This window comes from Piliocolobus tephrosceles, chromosome 1 (genome assembly GCF_002776525.5).
Source record: "Piliocolobus tephrosceles isolate RC106 chromosome 1, ASM277652v3, whole genome shotgun sequence".
Taxonomy (NCBI): Eukaryota; Metazoa; Chordata; class Mammalia; order Primates; family Cercopithecidae; genus Piliocolobus; species Piliocolobus tephrosceles.
The window spans coordinates 60,644,508-60,662,943 of record NC_045434.1 but is presented as its reverse complement, the minus strand read 5'-3'; the positions used below and the strand labels follow the sequence as shown (position 1 = coordinate 60,662,943).

The following is an 18,436-nucleotide window of genomic DNA, read 5'->3' as shown; positions in this document are numbered from 1 at the left end:
GACTTTCCTACATCGGTTTTATTTAAAACACAAACAAGTATTTCTCTTTCTGTAAGGGCAAATGGTTCAAATAATGCAGAACACGAAACATTGACTAATACAAGTGCTTTAAATATGAAACAAAATTACTTTTTAAAAAAGCAAAAGAATAAAGAATATATACAAAAGGGACCTGGAATCTGTAAGCTGATTCCAAAAACGAAGTAAGTAGAAAATTTGTGGTGCAACCTGAACATTCTACCCCTGCTTTGGAGAAGGGCTATCATACAACATTCAGTCAGCTGAAGATGGATTGGTAGAGGTGTGTCTATACATAAATTTCAAGTCATTTTTGCTTGTGCAGAATCATCCAAATCTTCCCAAGACTGAATGGGCAGTCCTGTGGCTTTCTTCCTTTTCCATATTCCCAACAAGGCTACATGAAGTTCAACTCTTGATGAGCCGCTTACAACAGCAGTTCCTTAGGAGCCAACATGACAGGTGGGTCAGATTTCCCTATGAGAAACAAAACTGGCCACCTACAGCAAAATATCAAAATGGGTAAGTCCTTCCTTCCTCCTCCTCCTCCTGATTATATACAATGTATCTCCTTTCAAGACTATTATTCCCATCATGCTTATTCCTTCACAAATCTAAACCTTGAGGTGGTATGAAGGAAACCAACATCAAGAAAAGAAAACTCAATTCAGAAATGAAGAAAACTGGCAGGTATACAATACACCCCCAGAGCATCTCAATATCCCTGGCACAGTATAATTCCACGTACTGCTACAGCCCATAGATAAACATTGGCAGCTTGAATAAGCTCATTTTTTCCCTCAAGTGGGTGAAGGCCACCAAATAAATACTGGGCAACAGGGGTTTGTTGGGAGAGTTAGAAATAAAAAATTTACCAGATTTTGTCCCTGTGATAATTCAATGCCAGTAAGGAGGCAAGTACTGAAGAAGAAAAGGGACAATTTTCATACTACAAAAGAATTTCCTCTAATCATGTCACCATCTCATATAATGAATCCAGGGAATCCCAGAAATACAAAATTAGTTTCAGGGGACCCCCTGAGGCACTTTAAAGCCTTTTAAAAAATTACAGTAATAATAAATTAGATATTGCTCTTCAGAGGCTAACGGAGCAGCAGAAGCATCAAAATCAGGTCCAAAGAGTTATGCCCACATTACAGGCTTCCTGAGCTGCTCAGCCCTCTTTAAAGCTTAGCTGAATCTCTAAATACCTTTAAAAAGACATACATTTTAACACAGACTGAGTGGGTATTTTTGTTTAGTGGTAGCACAAAATTTGGTCCTTAATGGTAGCAGCTGTCTTCATCCATTTCAAACTCAGGTAATATTAAGTACATCAAGACAATACATAAAGAACACAACAAAGGAGAAAAAAGCCAAAACTGACAAACACCTCAAGGAGTCACTAAGTTCGCTTGCACCCTTTCACTTGACCTCCCTCTCAGTCTCTTTTTTGTGGAGAGAAGGGTATGACAGAACTTTTTTCTCAAAAGATGATAAACAATGGCATCAAATGGACAAAATGGTTATAAAGTAACTTTAAAAATCTGACCCCAAGGAATCCAGGACACATACAGATAATTCAGAGGTATACTTCTGATTTGGGGCAAATTCTAGACTAAAGAAATGATCATCTCAGGTAAATGTTACAATAGATGAAACTAAGTCCAGCTTTTTGGCGATTTTTTTTTTTTAAGTGTCCTCACTACCACCTTCAGCTATCAATCATTTCTGATAGCTCAAGCAGAAGGTCATCTTCATCTTTCCCAGGATCCAGGTCAATCTCAGCTTCCAATTTGCCTCCTGAAATCTCCCATATTAGTTTCTCAAAATCATCCTCCACAGAGAGTGGGGGCTTTCCTGTTGAGGCAGAGCTGAGTCGGCGAGTTTTCATGCTCATTTGGGATGAGGAAGGGCCAGACACCTCTGGGGGTGAGGAATCTGAAGAGGACTGGGTTGGAGGCAGCACAAGACTGTAAGAAAAAAAAGATTATTAGAAAACTGCCCTTTTTTCAATAGTTTGCTGAATCACCTAGTCTCATGGACACAAAGAGTGAGCAAAAATTTGTTTCGAAGAACATACAAAAAGAAACAATTCTTTTACTGATTTGGGATCAAGCATCTTTTTTTGGGGGGGGGGGGGACAGAGTCTCCCTCTGTCACCCAGGCTGGAGTGTAGTGGTACAATCGTGGCTCACTCCAGCCTCGACCTTCTTGGCTCAAGCAATCATTCTGCCTCCACCTCCCAAGTACCCGGGTCTACAGGTATGTGTCACCATGCCTGGATAATTTCTTTGATTTTTATTAGAGACAAGACCTCATTACGTTGTCCGGGCTGGTCTTGAACTCCTGAGCTCAAGTGGTCCTCCAGCCTCAGTCTCCCAAAGTGCTGGGATTACAGGCATGAGCCGCCTTGCCTGGCCAGCACCAAGCATTTCTATAACTCAAAGTAGGTGTTAAAGACATCTTTCAGAGGCTGGGCATGGTGGCTCACACCTGTAATCCCAGCACTTTGGGAGGCCAAGGAAGGTGGCTCACTTGAGGTCAGGAGTCTGAGACCACTGAAGATAATGTGGCAAAACCCTGTCACTTGTCACTACTAAAAATACAAAAATTAGCTGGTCCTTGTGGCAGGCACCTGTAATCCCAGCTACTTGGGAGGCTGAGGCAGGAGAACTGTTTGAACCCAGGAAGTGGAGGTTGCAGTGAGCAGAGACTGTGCCACTGTACTCCAGTCTGGGTGACACAGTGAGACCCTGTCTCAAACAAAAAAACATCTTTTAGGTAATATAGCAAAATGTAAACAATGGCACCAAAGGAGAACAGCAACCCTAAATTTTCATATTTTCTTGCATTTAATTTGAAGTGCAGCAGATTTATTTGGATGTTGCTAAAGTTATTTATCAGTGTTATTCTCTAGAGAGCCTACAGTAACAGGGGCCTGGAGTTTGTTTAGAAAGAATTACAAAGCATTACCTGTCTCTAGGATTTTCTGCTTCAGGCACAGTGACTGATTTGTCCTCAGAGACAAGCGGGACAACAGCCTGCAAAAGAAGAGTCATGTAATTCAGTGAGAGTTGGCTTTTTAATTTGAGCATATTCATTTTCTTTTGCTGCCTTCTTAGAATTGTGGCTACGATTCTTGAAGCCTGTGAATCCAAGAATCGATAATCTAAAGGTTGAGTATATAAATAAGCAAAATATCTTGCCACCTAAAACTTAGCTTTTAAAAAATCCTGTCCTGCTACTTCACAAATGTCAAACTGTGAGTATAAAATACAGTAATAACCCAAATTACGGAAATGCCAGGAAGCGATATACACAAGATATAGATAAGAGTGCTAGTAGACAGTCTTTCCCGCTTTCCCACCACACAGAATAAAGCACCACGAAGTGAATATACATCTTACCACAGCTGCTTTTTTGGCTGGGGGTTCCTGTAGGACACTGCTGGAGCTGAGTGGCTTCACAGCGGCAATGACAGCAGGGTGCATCTCCACTGCCTTACGTTTTGGGGCCAATTTGGGGGATGACACAACTTTAACCACAGATGGCTTCACATTCACTTTGGGTTTAGCTACAAGGGGCAGAAAATATCTGATAAACAGCGAGAATAAACTCCTTTAAATGGAGAATAACTCAGAATAAAATATCAAAACTCCTTCAGTACTAGAAATATCACAAATAATTTATTTAAAAAGAGACTGAAAATGATCCAAACACAATTTGTGGTCACCATGGTGGTCACCACAGGTGGTCACCATGTAGATATAATACCACTTAAATTTGTTACCATTCCTCTATTCTTTTTTATTCAATACCAGAGGAAAGATGCACCACAGAAAGTTTTACACAAAGCTTTTTAAATAGCAATTTTAAATTCTGAGAAAAGAACTCATCTCGTTTTGCCTTTGTATAAAAATATCAGAAATATTACTGTCTACCTGTGGATATAAGGCAAATGAAATTCAACCCAGTTGTTGCCAGTAACTTCCTGGCAACAACTGGGTTGAATCTGGTAATTTTGACAACCTGAAACAATACATAGTATCGAAATACTTGCCTTTACCCCTTTTTTCCAAGGTCTGTGCTGCACATTTCACATTCAATACTGAGTCTCCAATCCCTGAGGTTTCTACCTCCACCTTCTGGGATGACTTTGTGGGAAGCCGTTTGGTCAGGTGCCGTGTGATTCCTGGTACAGCAGTGAGCACTGGTTTCTCTGCCACTTGGGTATTGCAAGAGGCCACATCTCCCCGAAGAGGTGTCAAGACTGATTTTTCCCTCTCCTGCTGTTTCTGCGTGTGCTTCTCTCTCATGGTCTCACATCTCTTGACTTGAATTTTAGTGATGTCAACTCCTGTGGTCTCACCTGAAGCCTGTGGATAAATTTAAATGACAGAATTAAAATCTGATACCTCTAATAACCTCTATGATGTTAAGTACCAGGCTAACATCTAAATTAAGCAGAGTCTCACATGATCCAGAATCTGAGAGAAAAGCTCTTTATTTGATGTCAAATAGACAATACCCTGTTAGAGATGAAAGATTAGAATTAGACATGTGTGCAATAATAAAAAACCCAGATTCTGCAGGCTGGACAACCATGACTCTAAGTCAAATACTAATAATTCCTAAATAATCAAATACTTGCACAAAGATTTATGTACAAAGATATTATTTTATTTATGATTGTGTAAAACACAATCTGAATGTCCAGAAAAAGACTATATTTGTATAATGGAGAATCATGTGGTCAGTAAAAACAAACTTCTTGAAGAATTATTAACATGATAAAGTTAAAGCAGGCTGTAAAATGATACACTGTAGAGTTCTCAATTATGTTCTAAACATGGGTTTAACATTAAACAAATTCACATGCATGCATATATAAACAAAAAGGTCGAAGAAGGCCAAGTGTGGTGGCTCATACATGTAATCCCAGCACTTTGGGAGGCCAAGGCAGGCGGGTCACTTGAAGCCAGAAGTTCGAGACCACTCTGGACAACAAGGCAAAACCCTGTCTCTACTAAAAATACAAAAATTAGCCAGGCATGGCGGTGCATGCCCTTGATCCCAGCTATATGGGAGGCAGAGGCACAAGAATCGCTTGAACCCAGGTGGCAAAGGTTGCAGTGAACCGAGATAATGCCACTGCACTCCAGCCTGGGCAACAGAGCAAGACTGAAAAATCTCGAAGAAATCCATGGAAAAGATAATGATGGCTACATCTGAGCTGTATATTTTTAGGGCTTGTTCATTTTTTAAAAAAATTAAATTTCCAACTTTTGTATGATGCATAGCATTAGAAAAAACTCAGTTTAAAAAAATATTGATGGCCAATTAAACAAAAAACTTTAAAACGGCAGCAAATACTGATATACACAGAATTATAGGAAATTCTCATAAGAAATTATAAGTAAAAAGAAAGATTGTTTACCTGATATATGAGTGAATTATTTAGAAATTTACTGTAAGGTAAAACTACCAATTATCTAGCCTTTGTTTGCCATGAACAAAACCATACAATAATCTTAAATTTACCTCTTTAGCTTCTGTTCTAATACTGCTCTGAGAATCAACTTCATTTCCTTCCTGAAGGTTCTTCTCTTCTTTCATCCCTGTATTCACATTAAAGATATCATTAGTGGCCGGGCGCGGTGGCTCAAGCCTGTAATCCCAGCACTTTGGGAGGCCGAGACGGGCGGATCATGAGGTCAGGAGATCGAGACCATCCTGGCTAACACGGTGAAACCCCGTCTCTACTAAAAATACAAAAAACTAGCCGGGCGAGGTGGCGGGCGCCTATAGTCCCAGCTACTCCGGAGGCTGAGGCAGGAGAATGGCGTGAACCCGGGAGGCGGAGCTTGCAGTGAGCTGAGATCTGGCCACTGCACTCCAGCCCAGGAGACACAGCAAGACTCCGTCTCAAAAAAAAAAAAAAAAAAAGATATCATTAGTTACTTTATTTAAGCTGCAACTTCATGATAGATATGTTAAACGAAACTTTATTTAATGAAAGTAGTAAGACAGGACAAATAAAATTACAGTTAAAGTCCATTTGTGCTCCTGAAGTCTCAAAATACACATTAAAATAGCAAAGGTTGGCCGGGCATGGTAGGTCACATCTGTAATCCCAGCACTTTGGGAGACTGAAGTGAGCAGATCACACTTGAGGTGAGGAGTTTGAGACCAGCCTGGCCAACATGGTGAAAACCCATCTTTATTAAACATACAAAAATTAGCCGGATGTGGTGGCACATGCCTGTAGCTCCAGCTACTCGGGAGGCTGAGGCAAGAGAATCACCTGAACCCAGGAGGTGGAGGCTGGAGTGAGCCAAGATCACGCCACTGCACTCCAGCCTGGGTGACAGAGTGAGACTGTCTCAAAAATAAAATAAAACAAAAGCAAAGGTCTACATAGCACTACTGAAAAACTTCATTTAATTCGGTGTTTTCAACGTTATCTGAGTAAAGAAAGGTTGTCAAAGAACTCCTACGAAGATCCCATGGAACACCCCCTCTAGAATATTATGTGGGGACGTGGTACTAGAGACCAAGTTCTCTTGTTACCTGTTCTTTTGGTGATTCGCAGCAGCCGCCTTGCCCCTGGAGTGGCCTCGTGTTGAGACGGGGAGCTGGTGCTGCTCTCAGAGCTCTGCTGCACCCTCAGTGCCTTCTCCAGTTTAATTTCTTCTAGTGTCTTGATGTGCACCTCCTGCATAGACTTTGTTTTACCTGCAGGCTCCTCTGATTGTCCTTTGCTGGCAACAATGGGTGGCAAAACTACCGTTTTTTTAATTTCACTATCAGTCTTTAGCTTGATGTAAGTTGCATCCTTTTTGCTTTTTTGTCTCTCTGCTTCCTGCTGCCGATGTTTTTTTTCAGCCAGGACCTCAGAGAAGGTTTTGATACGGATAGTGGAGGAGCTTCTTGCCCCTGAAGTAGAATCATCAGTTTTTGAAGGTCCTTCTGTCTTGAGTTTAGTTTGCAATTCTCCACGTTTCTGACTGGCTCTTTCAAGAAGAATTTCTTCTAATGTCTTTACATGGATCTCACCAACTTTATTAACTTTCTCTGTTTTCATAGGAGAAAAACATGTCATTATACTTGAAGTTCACCTCTTATTGACTTATGATCTCTCTCTTCTTGGATCAAGACAGTCCAATAGAGAGCTATCATTTAAGCAGTCAATTAAAAGGATCAAAAGGGTAACATTTATTTCTTTTCTTTTTTTTTTTTTGAGACAGTCTTGCTCTTTTACCCTGGAGCAAGGCTGGAGTGTAGTGGTAATAATCTCGGCTCACTGCAACCTCTGCCTCCCAGGGTTCAAGTGATTCTCCTGCCTCAGCCTCCCAAGTAGCTGGGACTACAGGTACCCGCCACCAAGCCCGGCTAATTGTTTCTATTTCAATTTTAGATTACTACAAGTTTCAGGCAGTGGTCCTCAAGGAAAACTCTTTGGAGGCAAAAATCGATTTGCATTTGTATTCAGAAGCTTATTCTTCAGAAACTGAAAGCCATTTACTAGTTGGATAAATTTGTCATTATAAACCTTAACAAAAATAGCAATAAATTATTCATTAACTTATGGCTATAAACATGTAATGAACACTGGGCTAGAAATACAATGGTAAGCAAAATAAAATCTCTGTCCACATGTAATTTACAGTCTAATAGATAAATAATTAAACAAGCTATAGCAGAGTATGGTAATGATAACTGCTTTGATAAGGGAAGTATAATGCTATAAAAGGACACAGCAGGAACACCTACCCTTGTCTACAAGGAAGTGATATTAAATGATAAAGGATAAAAAGAAGGTAAAACAAGTGACGAGACAGAAGAAAAATGCAAAAGGCCCAGAAATTGGCATGCCACTGAAGAGCTATTTTCAATGATACATTAATCATTCTATATCTGTCTAAACTGAAGAGCAAATGTCACACTTCACAGATAGAACCATTCTCATTACCGAAGGGCTAAGAAAATAAATAATGAAAAGAGATAGTGCTATGAAATAAATAATTTGGAGATCATACACATGTAATCACTGAATAATAGCTTTTAATGAACTCCCACCCCCACACCTAAAAAAAAAATCCTTCCAAAATCTTTTTTTTTTTTTTTTGGTAGAGATGAGGTCTTCCTATGTGGCCCAGGCTGGTCTCCAAACTCCAGGCAATCCTTCTGCCTCAGCCAACCAAAGTGCTGGGATTACAGGTGTGAGCCACCATACCCAGTCTGAAATCTTAAATATACTGTGTTCTGTCTCACTTTCTGAACGCTTGAGTATGCTATTCCCTCTACTTGGAGTATTCCCTGCTGATCTCATTTCTCTTGCTACCTGGTTTTTTTTTTTTTTTTTTTTTTTGAGACAGAGTTTTGCTCTGTTGCCCAGGCTGGAGAGCGCAGTGGTGTCGTCTTGACTCGCCACAACCTCCACCTCCTGGGTTCAAGTGATTCTCTGCCTCAGCTTCCCAAGTAGCTGGACCTAAAGGCACCCACCACCATGCCTGGCTAATTTTTGTATTTTTTGTAGAGACAGGGTTTTGCCATGTTGGCCAGGCTGGTCTCAAACTCCTGGCCTCAAGAGATTTGCCTGCATGGCCTCCCAAAGTGCTGGGATTACAGGCGTGAGCCACCACGCTGGGCCTGGTTAGTTTCAACTGAATTCTGCTTAAAACCTGATACCCTCCAATTTAGTTTTTCTGATCACAGCACTGAACACTCAGTACACTGTAATTGCCTGTATCTTCAAGTTCTTTAATAAAAAATGGCAAATTCTTTCAATCCAAGGTAGCAAACATTTCACAATTACCACTCCAAGAAAGTACAATATGAATGGTGACATGCAGCCCGTTTCCCTCCCCTACCAAAATTTCATTGAAATGACAAAACATTAAAAATAAATCCACACCAGCAATGAGAAATAAGGATGTCACTGGCAGAGCATACATCTTGAAGAATTTCTAAAACAGAAAGCAGATGTCTGAATTTACAGAAAAATGGAAAAAGAATAGTTAAAACCATAGGCGTGAGTTCTGCTCCTCCCAATAGAGCCAAAGGAAACTGCCAAACTTGGGTTAACTAGTATTAAAAGCAACAGTGGGATCTGACATAACCATTAGGGTAGAATTTAAGGACCACCTATACAACAGATCGGCCAGTCAAGACCTCCTCCTGAGAACTGCTCCCTAAAAAGAGGCAAGTTTGCCCATGAAGAGCACATTATGAAGATGTTGGGGCTGGAGAGAAGCAGAGCATGAAAATCCCAGGCTTTCACAATACCAAGCAGAAAAAGGGGAGGGAGGAGGGATAAAAGTAAACAGCAACTCCAAAAAAGGAAAAAAGTTGTTTCCATCAGAAAATAAAGTCTTACTGTGGCAACTGTATGAGCCCCCAGACTTCCCATCTTCAGTCCACACAAGCTGCCAGTTAGTATACCCTCTCCACTTAGCCAGACGTAAATGAAGTCTCCCAGTCAGGAAAGAGGACGACTTGGGGAAAGGGTCTTTAAAATCAAAGGAAACCCAAGCCAGGTACTTACAACTATAGAAAAATAATATGTAAGATAAACCAAAATAAACAAAAAGAAGTGGTTAGGAAGCCAAAATAATACACAAACTTTTAAAAATAAAAATAAAGACTTGTATTAGAAATCCCAGAGCAGGCCAGGCACAGTGACTCACACTTGTAATCCCAGCGCTTTGGGAGGCTGAGGCGAGCGGATCACTTGAAGTCAGGAGTTGGAGACTAGCCTAGCCAACATGGTGAAACCCTGTCTCTACTATAAATACAAAAGTTAGCCAGGCACGATTATGCGTGCCTGTAATCCCAGTTACTTGGGAGGCTGACACAGGAGAATCACTTTAACCTGGGAGGCAGAAGTTGCAGTGAGCTGAGATCACGCTGTACTCCAATCTGGAAAACAGACTGAGACTCTGTCTCAAAAAAAAAAAAAAAAAAAAAAAATGGTGGGCACACTGGCTTACGCCTGTAATCCTGGCACTTTGGGAGGCCAAAGTGGACAGATCACCTGAGGTTGGGAGTTCGAGACCAGCCTGACTAACATGAAGAGGCCCCGTCTTTACTAATACAAAATTAGCCAGGCGTGGCAGCGCATGCCTGTTAACACCAGCTACTCGGAAGGCTGAGGCAGGAGAATCACTTGAACCTGGGAGGCAGAAGTTGCGGTGAGCCGAGATCGCACCATTGCACTCTAGCCTAGGAACCAAGAGCGAAACTCCATCTCAAAAAAAAAAAAATTAGAAATCCCAGGCTGAAAAAAAAGAAAAAAAAATAAGAGAACAAAGAAAGTTATTAAAAAATAAAATTTTTCAAGTGCCAAAATAAATTCATGTGAAGGACTGGATAATCAAAAAAGATAAGGCTGGCCCCAAATCAGTCATCTAAAAAGGAATAGGCAAACTACATATAGCCCATATGGCAACCACCTAATTTTGTAAATGAAATTTTGCTGGAACACACCAGCAGTCATTCATTTACATATTGCATACATATGCATATGGCTGCTTTCACTCTATGGGGTAGCTGCAACACTGTGGACTGCAAAGTTATTTATATCTGACCTTTTACAGAAAAAAACTGTCAATTCCTTATCTAAAAAACAAAGTTGAACAAGAAGGTTAGCCAAAAACAAAAAAACAAAAAGTATAAAGAGACATGCAGGCATATGTCCCAAAGTTCCAACATCTATCTAATACAAATTTCGCAAGAAAACAAAAAGAAATGTGCAGCAGTCATACTCAAAAGAAATTAATGTTTTCTAGAGCTAAAGAAGACCAATCTTTAGATTCAAAGGGCCCACTGAATCAGTATTTATGTATTTATCATAAATACTGATTTAGCAGAATGAACAAAAATGATCCATGTTTGATCCATAACAGTGAACCTGCAGCATACTAGGGAGAGATAAAACCCTAGAAATCTCTGAATAATTCAGGTTGCGTACAATAGAATAAGAATGTCCAACATCGGACTTCCTTGTTATGATGCTAATATAACTTTAACATCCAAATCAGATAAGGATAGGGGATAAAAAGTAACCTAAGGTGGCTAACACCATTCATAAATAGAGATGTAAAAATATAAAATTTTTAAAAGCCTCAAACTGAACCCAGCAAGGTATTAAAAAAAAAGATGGAAGGTTGAATACATGGATGTTCATTTTATTATTCCTTAAATTGTACATATATATACTTATGTAGTTATATTTCATACTTTAAAAAATTTAAAAATTACAGGAAGAATATACAGAAAACCTCAATACCCAGATAACACCAAATTTTATTTATATTCTGGTGTATTTTTGAAGATTTTTTTAAAGGCGTATGTTTATATCTTTACAAAATTAGAATAATCTCATAATATATGCATGTTTCCCTAGAGAATAAGTTTCTATAAGAGGAAAATAAACTTAAAAAAAAAAAAGATTCTTATGTTGCCCTAAATCAGGTCAAAAGTGGTATGTGCTCTTTTGTTATCTTTCTTCACTAATGCAATTTGATTTTTCCGTATCATTGTTGTTCAGCATTTGACTTTTCGCGACAGCAATTATTCTAGCACATAACTATCATAATTTTATCTAAACCCTTTTTGTTGTATATTTAAGTTGTTTCTAATTTCCTACTATTTAGCCAGGTGCGGTGGCTCATGCCTGTAATCCCAGGACTTTGGGAGGCTGAGGCAGGTGGATACCTGAGGTCAGGAGTTTGAGACCAGCCTGACCAACATAGTGAAATCCCATCTCTACTAAAAATACAAATATTACGAGGCGTGGTGGCACACACCTGTACTCCTAGCTACTGGGGAGGCTGAGGTAGGAGAATCACTTGAACACAGGAGGTGGAGGTTGCAGTGAGCTGAGACCTCGCCATTGCACGCCAGCCTGGGCAACAAGAGCAAAAGTCTGTCTCAAAAATAAATAAATTAAATAAGTAAGTTCCTACTATTAATGCTATGATGAACAATCATTTTACCATCTCTAAGCACAAAAAAGGAATTGATCCCAGTTGAGTTTGAGCTGACTTGATCAATTACTTAAAAAACAAACAGAACTACAAAAAAACAAAAATCCAAAGCCCTTAACGAGCAACAGGTAAATCTGAAAAAAAGCAAAGGCTCTTACAGCAAAGAAAAAAATTATCAGAATCTGGTCTTAACGATTTACTTACCTGTTGCATCCTCATTATTTGGACCAGCTGACATGCCTAATCGCTCCTTAAGAGACTTGGAAACTTGAGCTGTGAAAAGAAAGGTTTTCAAAAATCAAAAGTTGAATAGAAACTTTTTACAGCTTAAATATAGGTTTGCTGGGCATGGTGGCACACACCTGTAATATCAGAACTTTGGGAGGCTGAGGCAGGCTGATCACTTGAGGTCAGGGGTTCAAGGCCAGCCTGGCCAATATGGTGAAACCCCGTCTCTACCAAAAAAAAAAAAAAAATTAGCCAGGCATAGTGGCGGGTGCCTGCAATTCCAGCTACTCAGGAGGCTGAGGCAGAAGAATCACTTGAACCTGAGAGGTGGAGGTTGCAGTGAGCTGAGATCATGCCACTGCACTCCAACCTGGGTGACAAGAGACTCTGTCTCAAAAAAATAAAAAAATAAAAATAAAGATTTTAAAAAATCAAAAGTTAAACAGAAACTTTTTACAGGTTAAATACAAGTTTGTTGGGCATATTGGCACACATCTGTAATCCTAGCACTTTGGGAGGCCGAGGCGGGTGGATAACCTGAGGTCAGGAGTTTGAGACCAGCCTAGCCAACATGGTAAAACCACGTCTCTACTAAAAATACAAAAATTAGTCGAACATGGTGGCATGTGCTTGTAATTCTAGCTACTAGGGAGGCTGAGGCAGGAGAATCACTTGAACCCGGGAGGCAGAGGTTGCAGTGAGCCAAGATCGCGCCACTGTACTCCAGCCTGGGCCACAGAGAGGGACTCTGTATTTAAAAAAAAAAAAAATTTTTTTCTTCTCCACAGAACAGATTTATGTCAATCATAGATTCCCTAGAGTACTCTGGAAAGCTTAAAACATGCCAGGCATGGTGGCTCACGCCTATAATCAAACACTTTGGGAGGCTAAGGCAGGCAGATCACCTGAGGTCAGGAGTTCAAGACCAGCCTGGCCAACTTGGTGAAACCCCATCTCTACTAAACATACACAAATTAGCCAGGTATGGTGGCACATTCCTGTAATCTCAGCTACTCTGGAGGCTGAGACAGGAGAATCGTTTGAACCCAGGAGGCAGAGGTTAGGGTGAGCTGAGATCGTACTACTGCATGCCAGTCTGGGTGAGAGAGTGAGACTGTCTCAAAAATCAAAAATACCAAAAGAAACAAAGAAAAACTTACTTTATATCTGAAAAGCAAAAACTACTGAATTAAAGAAAATAATTTTGTTATTGTAGAGCCTTCTAAAACCTTATTGTCATTGAAAGAATTTTTCCTCCAAGTAAATTTAAAATATGCTCCTTAGTTATGAAAATCTTCAATATGATCGATAGACAAGGAGGAAAGGAATGTGGCAAAGAAAGCAACTTTAGCTTGCTCTGAGAATGCAAGAAAACCTCCAAACAGGAACATCTACTCATCAAAGCCCCTTGGGCAAGGGGAAAAATTAAAGGAAGCTTCTTATTTCAAAGAAAGTTAAAACCAAACACAATGAGAAGAAAAAAAACACCTATTCTTTAATAATTTAATGTCAGTGTTTCACTGCAAGTCATAAAAGGGGAAAAAACATAAATCCAACCTTGGCTTTTTGTTCTCCTTCAACCAGAAAGAATTCTAATTCCCTGAGGGGCGCAATAGTGCATTCCTATATTCCCAGCTACTTGGGAGGCTGAAGGAGGAGGATGGCTTGAGGCCAGAAATTTGAATTCAGCCTGGGCAACACAGCGAAATCTTGTCTTTAAACAAACAAAACAAAACAAAAAAATCTAACACCCAGCCATCTCTTGATTTAGTCCACATGCCTCAAATAAACTTCCAAAATACCAAACCTATGCCACGACCTCATCCTATCCAGATTATTTTAACAGCCTGCCAACTCATCTCCAGGCCAGTATGTTTGCCCCCTTCTAATCTGTCTCCATATTGCAGGCAAGGTAATGGTTTTAAAATGCACATTTGAACCTTTGATCCTTGTTTATAACCTTTTTTTTTTTGAGATGGAGTCTCACTCGGTCACCCAGGCTGGAGTGCAGTGGTGCGATCTCGGCTCACTACAACCTCGCCACCCAGGTTCAAGCGATTCTCTTGCCTCCGAGTAGCTGGGATTACAGGTGCCTGCCACTGCGTCCAGCTCATTTTTGTAGTTTTTAGTACAGACACGGTTTCACCATCTTGGCCAGGCTGGTCTTGAACTCCTGACTTAGTGATCCACCCACCTCGATCTCCCAAAGTACTGGGATTACAGGCATGACCTACTATGCCCAGCCTGTTTATGACCTTTCAATGGGTTGTTAATATCTTAGAATAAGTCCAAACTTTCTAACATGGCTTAAAGACTACATTATGATCCAGTCACCACGCTCTTCAGTCCACTTCTATGTTTCAGCCATATGCAGTTCCTTGAGCATACCACTCTTAGCTCTGCCTTTGCAGGAGTTATTCTCTCTGCCTGAGACACAGCCCCTGGCTCTCGAACTTCATCTGGCTAATTTCTAACTCATGCCTTAGGCCCAAACTTTAATATAACTTCTTCTGTGAACCTTCCCCTAACAGATGATAATAATAGATGCCTCTCCTACATGTTACCATAACACTGTGTACTTTTCTCTGTTACAAAATTTATCGCATTTCTAAGTATTCCTACCTGCTATTTATCCTATAAGCTCCTGAGGAGTGTGACAGTGTTTTTTTCTTTTCTTCCTTTTTTTTTTTTTTTTGAGACGGAGTCTCGCTCTGTCGCCCAGGCTGGAGTGCAGTGGCCGGATCTCAGCTCACTGCAAGCTCCGCCTCCCAGGTTCACACCATTCTCCTGCCTCAGCCTCCCGAGTAGCTGGGACTACAGGTGCCCGCCACCTCACCCGGCTAGTTTTTTGTATTTTTTAGTAGAGACGGGGTTTCACTGTGTTAGCCAGGATGGTCTCGATCTCCTGACCTTGTGATCCGCCCGTCTCGGCCTCCCAAAGTGCTGGGATTACAGGCTTGAGCCACCGCGCCCGGCCAACAGTGTTTTTTTCAATGGTGTCTACCCAGAATCTAGCAGAGTAAGGATTAAATGTTTGTTGAGTGAATAATATAACAAATACAAGATAACCTATTTACCTGAACAAAAGAATGACAAACCACAGCTGTTAGCATTACAAGAAACAAGTGTCACAATTACATACACACACAAAGTATATAAGAACACAGGTACCTTTCTTTGGTGTTTTGTCAATGTTAGTTTCTGGAACTTCAACTTTCTTCCCTAGCCTCTGTGCCAGGCTACGCTTTAATGGAGGATCACTGTCACTGCCTATAAAGAGGGAGAACTTAGTTTAAGATTTCAAGTCAATCTTCAGCAAGGTCAAGAAATACAAACAAAAACAGACAACACAGCATAATTCTGTTAAGTGTTCTGCATACATATGGCATGTTTGTTCATCGGCCTCCTTAGAGCTCAATGTTAGAAACATAAAAGTGTCCTAGAAAGAAGAGGTAGGAAGGCGAGGTGCAGTGGCTCAGGCCTGTAATCCCAGCACTTTGGGAGGTCAAGGCAGGAGGACCACTTAAGGCCAGGAGTTCGACACCAGCCTGGGCAACAGAGCAAGACCTTGTCTCTAAAAAAATTAAAATAAAAAATAGTCGGGCATGGTGGCACACACCTGTGGTCCCAGCTACTTAGGAGGCTGAAGCAGGAGGATCACTTGAGCCCAGGAGGTAGAAAGGCTACAGTGAGCTATGATCGTAATACTACACTCCAGCCTGGGCGATACAGCAAGGCCTCATTCTCAAGAAAAAAAAAAAAAAAGAGACAAGGAAAAGAGCAAAAAATTAGAATGCACAAACATTTACCACATAAATTAACTGACTAAACTTACAAAGGAAAGGTCATAAACCCTGGTTGAGATTAAAGTTCGGAATTAGAAATGTGAAAAATCTTCATGTACAAAGAATCTGTTTTTTTTTTTGAGACAGGATCTCACTCTCTCACCCAGGCTGGAGTGCAGTGGTGCAATCTCAGCTCACTGAAACCTCCACCTCCTGGGCTCAGGTGAGCCTCCCAACTCAGCCTCCCAATTAGCTGGACTACAGGCACAAGCCATGCCTGGTTAATTTTTGTACTTTTAGTAGAGACAAGGGTTTGCTATGTTGCCCAGGCTGGTCTTCAACTCCTGAACTCAGGTGATCTGCCCACTTCAGCCTCCAAATGCTAGGATTACAGCACTAAGCCAAAAATCTTAACTGGTCAGCTGCTGAATTAAGTAAATGCATCCAGGATGAGGAAGACAGGTTAAGAATTATAAAAGCTTTTTAGTATGAAGACTTTTGAGAGCCACATAACCCCTTTTTCTCCAATTCTAGAAAAGAAATCTAAGGTTCTGAAATATTCTGTATCTTACCCAAGTAATCAACTAGTTAGTGATACAGCCAAGACCTAAATCAAGTTTCCTAATTCTAGTTGCTATTTTTTTGAGACGGAGTCTCATTCTTTCGCCCAGGCTGGAGGACAGTGGCGCAATCTCAGCTCACTGCCACCTCCGCCTCCCAGGTTCAAGCGATTCTCCTGCCTCAGCCTCCCGAGTAGCTGGGATTACAGGCGCACGCCACCATGCCCAGTTGATTTTTTGTATTTTCAGTAGAGAACTTTTTGTAGTAGAGATGTTTGTATTTTCAGTAGTTTCACCATGTTGGTCAGGCGGGTCTTGAACTCCTGACCTTGTGATCCACCCGCCTTGGCCTCTCAAAGTGCTGGGATTACAGGCATAAGCTACCACGTTCAGCCTTTTAGTTTTATTACACTGTTCAATACAAGTTGCTTAAAAGTCACCAGTTTTTAAAAACGGTTTTTTAGATTGCTTGACTGAAGTTACATTGTTTGCAAGGTACCATTAAAAACTTCAAAAGACCCTACACAGAGTAAGATTGTCTTTCTCCCCTCATTTATAATTTAAATAGAAAACAATCACAAAGTTTATATGTATGCTGATGTTAAAACAGCTCATTTCTATATTTTAAAAACTTTTAATTATTATTTTTAGAGACAGGGTCTTGCTATGTTGCCCAGGCTTGACTCAAAGACCTGGGCTCAAGGGATCCTCTGACCTCAGCTGCCTAAGTAGCTGGGACTACAGGCATGCACCACCATACCTGGCTTAGTATCATTTTTTTCTACCTAAAATTTCTAGATCAGCTTTATCCAAACTGAAAGTCTTATTAATTTGGAACCCTGGTTTGGTTTGTACTCTAAATACATGCTGAGACATTAAAATACTGCTCTTAGCGCTCCCCACCATCTTGGATCCTGTGGAGGCCTGCTGGGAACAGGACTTCTTAAAGGGAGTATGTCTGGAAGGCTGTGGTCCAAGGGCACAGGTCTCCGGAAAAAAAGGGAGCACATAGTTTTTCTTAAAATTGAAGGTGTTTATGTCCCAGAAGAAACAGAATTCTATTTGGGCAAGAGATGTGCTTACGTATACAAAGCAAAGAACAACACAGTGACTCCTGGTGGCAAACCAAACAAAACCAAAGTAATCTGGGGAAAGGTAACTCAGGCCTATGGAAACAGTGGTGTGGTTCATGCCAAATTCCAAAGTAATCTTCCTGCTAACGCTATTGGACACAGAATCTGAGTGATGCTGTACACCACAAGGGTTTAAACCAATGAAAAGTCAGTAAAAGTGGACTTGTGATATTGTAAATAAATAAAAGTAAAATACTGCTCTTTAAAACCTAGAACTGGTATTGTTTCTCGATTTACAGCTACAAGAGATTTCTAAAGACTGCCTCATTTCTGTCTCTTCTAAGCTCTTTTTGTAAATGACTGTATAACGTGTAAAGTATTCATTTGACTATAACCTTAGGCAAGTTATTTAACCCTTCCTGAGTTTGAGCTCAGTGCAGAAAATATTTACTGATATCAAGTGCCAAACATTGCGCATGGTTTACTCATGGTTGCCGAGGATTCGATGAGAATTTACATAATGCTCGTTGATATACAGCAAAGCCACAGCAAACATTAATTTCATTCATGGGCATTATCTCATCACTGAAAGTTTTTATTACTTAGAGCGTAAAGCGCATAACTCATTCAACAATACATTCCCATTTCTCACTGTCTGAAACTTTGAAATGTTACTAAGTTCAGAACAATTCTGAAGATAGGGTAGATAGGGTAGTGAGAATTGCATCAAAGAAAACACAAAATGGAGGTAAGGTTTCCTTTTTAGGACATTTAAAACA

General features: G+C 40.4%; 1 protein-coding gene and 1 pseudogene across 45 annotated transcripts in view; one reads left to right on the top strand and one right to left on the bottom strand.

Annotated features, from left to right (window-relative positions):
* The window catches only part of ZC3H11A (zinc finger CCCH-type containing 11A), a 61,677-nt gene continuing 43,241 nt past the window's right edge, over positions 1–18,436 (bottom strand). For 39 of the 45 annotated variants that reach the window (XM_023187065.1, XM_023187068.1, XM_023187067.2 and 36 more), the window contains 8 exons: positions 15,411–15,509; positions 12,216–12,284; positions 6,592–7,095; positions 5,563–5,639; positions 4,082–4,397; positions 3,429–3,595; positions 2,995–3,062; positions 1–1,991 (listed from right to left, as the gene is read on the bottom strand). In XM_023187065.1, coding sequence (XP_023042833.1) covers positions 1,733–1,991; positions 2,995–3,062; positions 3,429–3,595; positions 4,082–4,397; positions 5,563–5,639; positions 6,592–7,095; positions 12,216–12,284; positions 15,411–15,509 — 1,559 coding nt within the window. In that variant the 3' untranslated portion in view covers positions 1–1,732. The remainder of the gene's footprint in view (positions 1,992–2,994; positions 3,063–3,428; positions 3,596–4,081; positions 4,398–5,562; positions 5,640–6,591; positions 7,096–12,215; positions 12,285–15,410; positions 15,510–18,436) is intronic. The other 6 variants (XM_023187078.2, XM_031935780.1, XM_031935779.1 and 3 more) reach the window with 2 other exon arrangements.
* On the top strand, positions 17,539–17,826 carry LOC116418837 (annotated as a pseudogene).